Source organism: Suncus etruscus, chromosome 2 (genome assembly GCF_024139225.1).
Source record: "Suncus etruscus isolate mSunEtr1 chromosome 2, mSunEtr1.pri.cur, whole genome shotgun sequence".
Classification (NCBI taxonomy): Eukaryota; Metazoa; Chordata; class Mammalia; order Eulipotyphla; family Soricidae; genus Suncus; species Suncus etruscus.
The window spans coordinates 1,172,781-1,182,950 of NC_064849.1; the positions used below are offsets into that span (position 1 = coordinate 1,172,781).

Sequence of the window (10,170 nt, forward strand, 5' to 3'; positions counted from 1 at the left end):
AATGTTCTGATGATGCCACGGTTTATGGCAACCCCAGTGACTCCTTGCTGGCAGGACTCACAGACCTTCATGTTCTTTCTGGCACCTGCAGGCCTGCGGGCCCCTTTCAGGCTCATTCCAGCCCCACCACTTTTAAGGCCAGCCTGAGTCAGCTGGAGCAAAACAAACACTCGAGCCTTATCTCGGGGTCCCGGCAAGCTATAAGGAGGCAGGACCAGGCTCCTTCGGTCCTTTCTCTGCCACCTGCCCTGTCAAGATGAAGCTGCTCGTGCTGGCTGCCTTGCTCACAGGTAGGCGATTTCCTGCCCCCCAAATCCAGTTGCTCAGTGCGAAGATCTCCCCACACTAGAAGGGGTGTGTGTCTGCTTACTGGAGATGGACCAGAGGCTTAGACTGTGGAGGAGACAGTGCTAAGGGTCAGAGTACAGTCTTGGGCACGTGAGGCACCAAGTTCCATCGTGGCACCCTCTGCCTTGATCCAGCCTTGCCTTGGCAGGGTTCAAGACTGCTGGGTCTGAGCTACAACAAATCTCCAGGCCAGAGCACCAGGCCAGGAGTAACTCTTGAGTCCCACTGCGTGTGGCCTCAAAACAAAAACAAAACCAAAATTGAGATTGGAGACAAAAAATAGTAGGCAGGGCACTTGCTGGGCACACAGCAAACTGAATTTGACCCCTGCCATGCTGGAGGTCCCTCAAGCCCCACCAGTAGGGACTCACAAATACAGAGCCTGAAAAAAGCCCTGAGTACCACCAGGTAAACAAACAAACAAAAAAAACCTACTGAATTGGAGTTCTCTGAAGTCCTCCTCAACAAGGAACATCTTAGGGCCAGAAAGAGCACAGTGGTAGGACATTTGCCTTGTACAGCAGTAGACCTGGGACGGACCCAAGTTCAATCCCCGGCATCCCATAGAGTCCCCCAAGTCTGCCAGGGGTGATTTCTGAGTGCAGAGCCAGGAGTAACCCCTGAGCATCACTGGGTGTGGCCCCAAAACCAAAAAACCAAGGCACATCTTCATCGGCAGATCTGACCCTCAGATAGAAAGGTGGGAGTCTCCTCACACTCTACAGCTTCAGGCCTTAAGTCAGGGTCTCGTGTCATTTGCATCTTGCTACTTCCTGTCCTTTTGCCCCCCCTTCGGTGCCAAAGTCAAGGGACCTCCAGGACATTGAAGAGAGAGCAGGTTGCTGAGCAGGGGTCATGCCCTGTTTAGGGGGTGAGTGATTCCACACACACCCGAAATCCAGTCCCCCCCTCCTCCATTCATTCATTCATTCATTCATCCTTCACTCAGCATTGGTGGCAGCTGAGCCTCTGCGGTATCAGGGTGGGCCCACACTGAGGACTGAGATGGGGCAGCTCCTAGTTCCTAGAGCCTGCCTGTGTGTGTTCTGGAGAGTTCTGTGCGGGGCGGCGGGTGGGGGGGGCTCTGCAAAGAACAGGGTTGGCTGCAGCTGGAAGGAAGGAAACAGGAAGCAGTGACAGGAGCTGGGGGTGACCGTGCCAAGATCACTCCTCCCCAGGCAGGCTCCAGTCCAGTCCTGGACCAGTCTCTGCCCCTCATTCGCTGAACCCCCAGGCTTGCTGCCTCTGCCCTGGAGAATCCCACCATGCTCAGAGCAGTTCGAGGAAAGAAGCCTTTAGGCAGGAGGCAAAGCTACACGTGGCCGGTTTTGAACCCCCAAACCCCACTGCCAGCTTCTTTTGAGGAGCTCACGGGCAGGGTGCCCCACCCCACCCTGACCTGGACTGGCCTGGGCTGGGCTGGGTTGGGGGAGTCACCTTCAGGTGGAAATGATCACATCACATTCACTCGGTCTCACATGACATTTTGGCACCAACTCTGTGCCAGGAACTTGTTCTAACTTGCCTACTGGTGATTTCATTCATTGAGCGCTTCCTAGGTGTCTGACCCTGGTGGCATTTTGGGTCTCAAAGTCCTGAGACCACCCCACTTCTTGAGTCGAATGGAGAAAGAGGAGGATCCAAATTCTTTGAGAAAAGCAGATGAAGAAACGCAAAAGCACCACGACCTCTTTTATTTTCATTTCTGGTTTTTGGGTCACACCCGGCGGCGCTCAGGGGTTTCTCCTGGCTCTGTGCTCAGAAATCACTCCTGGAAGGATCTGGGGACCATATGGGATGCCGGGGATCGAACCTGGATCCATCCAGGGTCAGCCGTATGCATAGCAAATGCCCTATCACTGTGCTATTAGTCCACCCCAACGACCTCTTTTCTTGAACAGTCAGAAAGGGTCTAAGTTTGCACTGAAGCATAGACTGGGGGAGGGGGGGTCACCTGCCTTTCATCAGCCACCTTGGGTTTAATCCCCAGCATCCTATATATCTGCTGAGGCACCAGGAGTGATCCCAGAGCACAGTGACAGGAATAAGCCCTAGGGAAAATAAAAAATCACAGTGGGTAAGGCTACCTGAGTTTGATCCTCAGTATTCCCCTTTTCGTATGGCCTCCTCCAAAAAAAAAAAAAAAAGCCAGGTGTGGCCAAAAATCAAAAAGAGAAATCCTACTCATCTTTCTTTTTTTTTTTTTTTTTTTTTTTTTTGGTTTTTTGGCCACACCCGTTTGATGCTCAGGGGTTACTCCTGGCTATGTGCTCAGAAATCGCCCCTGGCTTGGGGGGACCATGTGGGACGCCGGGGGATCGAACCGCGGTCCTGATCCTTGGCTAGCGCTTGCAAGGCAGACACCTTACCTCCAGCGCCACCTACCCGGCCCCTCATCTTTCACAAAATCTATTCTTCTCAGAAGATGGCTGATGGGGCTGGAGCGATAGCACAGTGGTAAGGCATTTGCCTTGCATGCAGCCGATTCAAGATGGATTCAAATTCGATCCCCAGCATCCTATATGGTTCCCCAAGCCTGCCAGGAGTCATTTTTGAGTGCAGAGCCAAGGAGGAACCCTTGAGTGCCACCAGGTGTGGCCAAAAAAAAAAAACAAAAAAAAAAACGGGGCCGGGTAGGTGGCGCTGGAGGTAAGGTGTCTGCCTTGCAAGCGCTAGCCAAGGAAGGACCGCGGTTCGATCCCCCGGCGTCCCATATGGTCCCCCCAAGCCAGGGGCGATTTCTGAGCACATAGCCAGGAGTAACCCTTGAGCGTCAAACGGGTGTGGCCCAAAAACAAAAAAACAAAACAAAAAATGTAGTTGGGAGTAGGGGGTGGAGTGATAGCACAGCTGGAAGGGCATTGGGCATTTGTTTTGCACACGCAGTTGACCTGAGTTTGATCCCTGGCATTCCATAGGGTCCCCTGAGCTGCCAGGTGTGGCCCAAAAACCCAAAATTGGTAGTGGGGTCCCTAAGACAGCAGCAGAATCAGCAGGAGGGACTTTCCCTTGACCTGTCTTTTTATTTTTTAAACTTTATATATTGATTGACTGACTGGTTCCTGGGCCATACCCAGTGACGCTCGGGGGTTCCTCCTGGCTCTGCACTGAGAAATCGCCCCTGGCAGGCTGGGGGACCATCTGGGATGCTGGAAACCGAACCGGCTCCCTCCTGGGTTGGCCGCGTGCAAGGCAAACGCCCCACTGCTGTGCCATCTCTCTGGCTCCATCTCCCTGTCTCCTTGGCAGTGGCTGCTGGGCACCGCGGTGCCAGTACAAGGAACCTCGTACAATTCGGCAACATGATCTCCTGCCTGATCCCCAACATCATCCCCGTGCTGCGGTTTAACGGCTATGGCTGCTACTGTCGCAGGGGCGGATCGGGCACCCCCGTGGATGAGCTGGACACGTGAGTGCGGGCCCTGCAGGGGGACAGGCAGGACCGTGGGGAGGAGGCCAGGCACACCGCACGGATCTCCCGGGAGATCAGAGACGGAGTCTCACGTTTGGCAAGTTAGCCCTTCTAGTCACTTCTTGTCATAAAAATAAATTAAAAACAAAACAAAACAAAAAACAACTCCAGGAGCAGGAGAGATAGAATAGCAACAGGGCATTTGCCTTGCATGCAGCCGACCAGGAACGGACCCAGTTCGATTTCTGGCATCCCAAATGGTTCCCTGAGCCTGCCAGGTGTGATTTCTGAGTGCAGAGCCAGGAGTAAGAAAGGAAAAAAAGGAAGAGGGAGTGAGGAAAGAAGGAAGGGAAGGAGGAAGGAGAAAGGGAGGAAGGGAAGAAAGAAAGGAAGAGAAGAAAAAAGAGAGAGAAAGAGAGAGAGAAGAGAAGAAAGAAAGAAAGAAAGAAAGAAAGAAAAGAAAGAAAGAAGAAAGAAAGAAAGAAAGAAAGAAAGAAAGAAAGAAAGAAAGAAAGAAAGAAAGAAAGAAAAGAAAGAAAGAAAAGAAAGGAGGAAGGAAGGAAGAAAGGAGGAAGGAAGGAAGGAAGGAAGGAGGAAGGAAGGAAGGAAGGAGGAAGGAAGGAAGGAAAGAAAGAAAGAAAAAGAAAGAAAGAAGGAAAGAAAGAAAGGAAAGAAAGGAAGAAGAGAAAGAAGAGAAAGGAAGGAGAGGAAGAAAGAAAAAGAAAAGAAGAAAGAAAGAATAAAAGGAAGAAAGGAAAGAGAGAAAGAAAGAAAAGAAAAAAGGAAAGGAATGAAGAAAGGAAGAAAGAAAAGAAAAAGGGGCCAGAGCGATAGTACAATGGTAGGACATTTGCCTTGCATGCAGTCCACCTAGGGCAGACCTGGGTTCGATCCTAGGCATCCCATAAGGTCCCCCTAGCCTGCTAGGAGTGATTTCTGAGTGCAGATCCGGAGTGAGGACGAGGAGGAGGAAGAGGAGAAGGAGGAGGAGGAGGAGGAGGAGGAGGAGGAGGAGGAGGAGGAGGAGGATCCAAGCTCTTCTAAGCAGTGGCCGCTGCCGCCCTCTAGAGGTGCTGAGTCTCAAAGACAGAGAGTCCCACGGCCACGGCCATCCCACGGCCACCTAACTGGCCAGGTCTACTCTTCGCTCACCCACAGCCTCTGGGACCCCAAGGGTGTCCTAGGTGAACGGGATAAAGCTTGTGCTTTCCAGCACCGCTCAGGGCCTCAACCCGTCTGAGGGGGGAGCAAAGGCTCACCGTGTCGTGTCCTGTCCTGTCCTGTCGCCTGTGTCCCTCCTCTGCTCTCAGGTGCTGCCAGATCCACGACGAGTGCTACGACCGGGCCAAGCAGCTGGGACTCTGCTCCTACTTTCTGAACGTCTTCGAACCCTACTACACGGCCTATTCCTACTCGTGTGTCGGCAGCAACATCACCTGCTTCAGTGAGTCTCTTCATTCTCCTCCTCTTCCTCCTCCTCCTCCTTCTTCTTTTGATTTTTCTGTTTGTTTCTGGGTGTTTTTTTTTTTTTTTGGTTTTTGGGTCACATCCGGCAGCGCTCAGGGGTTACTCCTGGATCCACGCTCAGAAATCACTCCTGGCAGGTTCAGGGGACCACATGGGATGACGTTCCTCTGCATGCAAGGCAAAACGGTTTACCTCCATGCTATCTCTCCAGCCTCTTGTTTGGTTTTTGGGTCACCCCAGCAGCGCTCAGGGGTTCCTCTTGGCTCTATGCTCAGAAACTGGAATCTTCTGTTTTCTGTTTTTTTTTTTTTTTGGGGTCACACCCGGCAGCGCTCAGGGGTTACTTCTGGCTCTATACTCAGAAATTGCCCCTGGCAGGCACAGGGGACCAGATGGGATGCCGGGATTCGAACCACCATCCTTGTGCATGAAAGGCAAACACCTTACCTCCATGCTATCTCTCTGGCCCCATCCCTCCTCTTCTTCTTTTTTTTTTTTTTTTTTTTTTTTTTTTGGGCCACACCCATTTGACGCTCAGGGGTTACTCCTGGCTATGAGCTCAGAAATCGATCCTGGCTTGGGGGACCATATGGGACACCGGGGGATCGAACCGTGGTCCGTCCTACGCTAGCGCTTGCAAGGCAGACACCTTACCTCTAGCACCACCTCGCTGGCCCCCCTCTTCTTCTTCTTTTTTTTTTTTTTGTTTTGTTTTGTTTTGTTTTTGTTTTTGGGCCACACCCAGCGGTGCTCAGGGTTACTCCTGGCTGTCTGCTCAGAAGTAGCTCCTGGCAGGCAAGGGGGACCATATGGGACACCGGGATTCAAACCAATCACCTTAGGTCCTGGATTGGCTGCTTGCAAGGCAAACACCATTGTGCTATCTCTCCGCCTCTTCTTCTTCTTAATCGTCATCATCATCTTCCTCTTCCACCTCTTCTTCTTTTTCTTTTTCCTCTTCTTCCTCTTCCCATGACTGCTGTAATGACTGGGATACTTGGAGTTACCGGGGGACAGGGACACAAGGATGTCACTTGGGCATGTCAAGAGGCACCAAGGATCCCAAGGGTGATTTCTGAGTACAGAGCCAGGAGTAATCCCTGGGCATGCTGAATGTGGCCCAGAAACCAATCAAATAAATAAAGTAAAACAAACAAACAACAACAAAAAAAAAAACCACTTCAACCTTCAAGGCAGGCATTCTGCTACTGAACCACTTTACATACACTGGGGAAGGTGTTTTATTTGAGAATGCATCCATCACTGCTTCTGGTTATGGGGCACTCTTTTCTGTTCTTTTTGTTTTTGGGTTACACCCGGCAGCGCTCAGGGGTCACTTCTGGCTCTATGCTCAGAAATCGCTCCTGGCAGGCTCAGGGGACCATATGGGATGCCAGGATTCGAACCACCGACCTTCTGTATGAAAGGCAAATGCCTTACCTCCATGCTATCTCTCCGGCCCAGGGACACCCTTTTCTTATAGTAATAAGAAAGGACCCCTGGTGACCCTTATGCGTGACCATATGTGGCTCAGGGGGTCAAACCAGGATCAGCAGCTGCAGGAGGACAAGCCCCTCAGCTCCTGGACAATCTCTCCCATCCTGCTGTTGGCTTTCTGCATTTTGCTTTGGGGCCGCTCTCGGCATTGCTTGGGGCTTATTCCTGGCTGTTCACTCAAGGATCACTCCTGACAGGGCTCAAAGAACCATATGTGGTGTTGGGAGTTGAATCTGGCACTAATACCAGGGATTAAAAAGATGGCACAGCAGGTAGGGCACTTGACATGTATGCGGTTGACCTGGTTTTAATCTTCAGCATCCCACATGGCTACATGAACCAGCCAGGAGGGTCCTAAGCTCAGAGCCAGGAGGAAGCCCTGAGAATGGCTGTGTATGGGAGGAGGAGGAAGAGGGAGAGAAGGTAGTGATGGAGGAAAAAGGAGGAGGAGGAGGAGGAGGAGGAGGAGGAGGAGAAAGAAGGAGATGAAAAAGGAGAATACAGTACTTTACTGCCTTAAGTATTCATTTTTTTGTTTTTGAGCCACACCCGGTGACACTCAGGAGTTACTCCTGAATCTGTGCTCAGAATCGCTCCTGGCAGGTTTAGGGGACCATATGAGATGCTGGGGATCAAACCAGGGTTCGTCCTGGGTAGCCATTTGCGAGGCAAACGCCCTACCGCTGTGCCATCTCTCTGGCCCCTCACTAAACCTCTTAACCCTGGATTTGTCCACAGTTTTAGGGTTAATAGAGTCTGGAAGTTGTGGTCATTTGATTCCAGGTCATTTCCTTGGCCTTTCTGGCTCTGTCCCTGGTCTCAGGCCCCTTCCTCTGCTCTTTTCCAGAAAAAAACAAGCCCTGTGCTGACTTCATCTGCGAGTGTGACCGCGCAGCTGCCATGTGCTTTGCCAAGGCCCCTTACAACAAGGAAAACATGAACCTGGACAAAGAGAAGCACTGTCAGGGCTGAGCACCGCCGGAGGAAGGAGGCAGCCACCCCTGGGGCTTCCCCGAGCTTCCCAATAAAGCATCTGTCGAAAGCCCTACGTATGGAGGTGGTTTGGCTGTTTGTCTCCTGAACATGAGTCTCGGCCTCCTTCCTCCCAGGCGTGTGGCTGAATTTGAGGGGTGTTTCCTGCGACCCCAAGGAGGAGCTCCCGACCCTCCCCACTGCTGCTTCTTCACTCTGTGTCCCTCAGTCCCCCACAGGACCTTCTGGTGTTCTGGTGTTGGGACCCTAGTTGCAAACTCCCTTTTCTTCTCTTCCTCTCTTCCTGAGCAAAGGCTCCCTTGCCCAAGGTTGTGACTGAGGAAGTGGCGAAGGCTCTGACCTGAGGCTGCCACTAGTCAAGGACGAAGCTGGTCCTCTGAGCCTTATTACTTGTCCATCCATCTGCCTCCATTTATTTTTTTCTGTATCTTTTTCCTTTTGGGCCATACCCAGCGGTGCTGAGATTATCCCTGGCTTTACGCTCAGAAATCGCTCCTGGAAAGCTCAGGGGAACATAGGGGGTTCTGGGGATTGAACTCATGTCCGTTCAGGGTTGGCAGCATGATAGGCAAACACCCTACACTGTGCTATCACTCTGACCCCATGCCTCCATTTTGTTTTGTTTTGTTTTGTTTTGTTTTTTGGGGGGGTCACACCCGGTGGCGCTCAGGGGTTCCTCCTGGCTCTATGCTCAGAAATCGCCCCTGGCAGGCTCAGGGGACCCATGGGATGCTGGGATTCGAACCACTGTCCTTCTGCATGCAAGGCAAATGCCCTACCTCCATGCTATCTCTCCGGCCCCTGTGCCTCCATTTTTTATTCTCTTTCTCTCTCTCTCCACAAGTCAAGGATGTAGCCCAGTCCTTTGAGCTTGTCCATCCATCCATTTTTATTCTCTCTCTGTATCTCTGTGTCTGTCTCTCTGTCTGTCTCTGTGTGTTTGACCCAGAACAGGGAGCTCTCAGGAGTTCTTCTTTGCTTGGTTCTCAGAAGTGACCCCTGGTTGCATTCGAGGAATGGAGTAGCTGTAAAGAATCCCGCCCGCCCCCAAGACCTTAGCTAATCCCCATGAACTGAAATTGCTGGCTCACTCGCAGGCCAGGACAAGCATGGAAACGCTCGCCCTGAAATAGGATGGGCATCTCCCATCTACTTCAGCATCTGAGAAGAGAGTGCAGGAGATTGAGCCTGGGACAATGATTCTTTCTCTCAAGAAGGAAGCTGGAGAGCCTGGCCGCTTCCTCCCAGAAACAAATCCATTTAAGAACCCACTTGGGAGCGCTCAGTCCCCTGCAGGCCGGGGTCAGAGCAGGTGTCTTTTTCTGGCAGCTGAAATGAAGAAAGCCTGAGAGAACCGTGTCACACAGTCACGACCCTCTCAACTGCAGCGAGAAACTGAACGACACAACCTGCATGCCCCAGATACTAGTGAGAAATCATCCTTTTATTCTTTGAATAATCAAAACAAAATCATCCAGAGGCCAGAACGATAGTACAGCAGAGGGGGTGTTGGCCTTGCATGCGGCTGACCCAAGTTGGATCTCCAGCATCTCGTAGGGTCCCCTGGGCCCCGCCAGGAGTGATTCCTGAGAGCAGAGTCAGGAGTGACCCCTGAACATTGCTGAGTATGGCCCAAACACCCTAAGGAAAACATCATCCGTACCAGCGTTTGCAAAATGAAAATATTCACGAGTGGTGAGACCACCCCAGGTACCATGTTTCTAACCCCTTAGGGTCTGATGAAGTAGGACACCAACGAAGAAATAATACGAAGCCAGTCAAAACATTCATTGGAGTCAGTCTGCTTTCTGCCTCATAGCCTCTCTCTGCCATGTGCTCCTTCTGTGCTCCCCAAAAGCCAGAACTTCTCTTTGTTATCCAGAACCAAATCCACCAAGGTGGGGGAAGGTCCTGTAACTCAGGTGGGCTTTTCACGTACCAAAGAAGAGGTTACCAGAAAGTGGAAGTTGGGGTAACACCTTTGTTTAGGGTTTTTTTTTTGTGTGTGTGTATGTGTGTGTGGTTTTTGGGTCACACCCGGCAGTGCACAGGGGTTATTTCTGGATCCAGGCTCAGAAATTGCTCCTGGCAGGCACGGGGGATCATATGGGATGCTGAGATTTGAACCGAGGACCTCCTGCATAAAAGGCAAATGCCTTACCTCCATGCTATCTGTCTGGCCCCCGTTTAGGGTTTTTAGTCTCACCTACAAATGTTCATCTTACAAAAGAAAATATTCAAGATGGGGCCGGGCGGTGGTGCTAGAGGTAAGGTGCCTGCCTTGCCTGTGCTAGCCTTGGATGGACCGCGGTTCGATCCCCTGGTGTCCCATATGGTCCCCCAAGCCAGGAGTGACTTCTGAGCACATAGCCAGGAGTAACCCCTGAGTGTCACCGGGTGTGGCCCAAAAACAAAAACAAAAACAAAAAAAAAATATTCAAGGGACTGGAAGG

General features: G+C 51.6%; 1 protein-coding gene across 1 annotated transcript; it reads left to right on the plus strand.

The window, feature by feature from the left end:
• Nucleotides 1–256: 256 nt before the first annotated feature.
• On the plus strand, nucleotides 257–7,967 carry LOC126001022 (phospholipase A2-like). The gene is made up of 5 exons (XM_049768192.1): nucleotides 257–290; nucleotides 3,598–3,757; nucleotides 5,071–5,204; nucleotides 7,572–7,685; nucleotides 7,834–7,967. Exons 1-5 carry the CDS (start codon nucleotides 257–259, stop codon nucleotides 7,965–7,967), a joined length of 576 nt encoding a protein of 191 aa, XP_049624149.1.
• The last annotated feature ends 2,203 nt before the right edge of the window (nucleotides 7,968–10,170 follow it).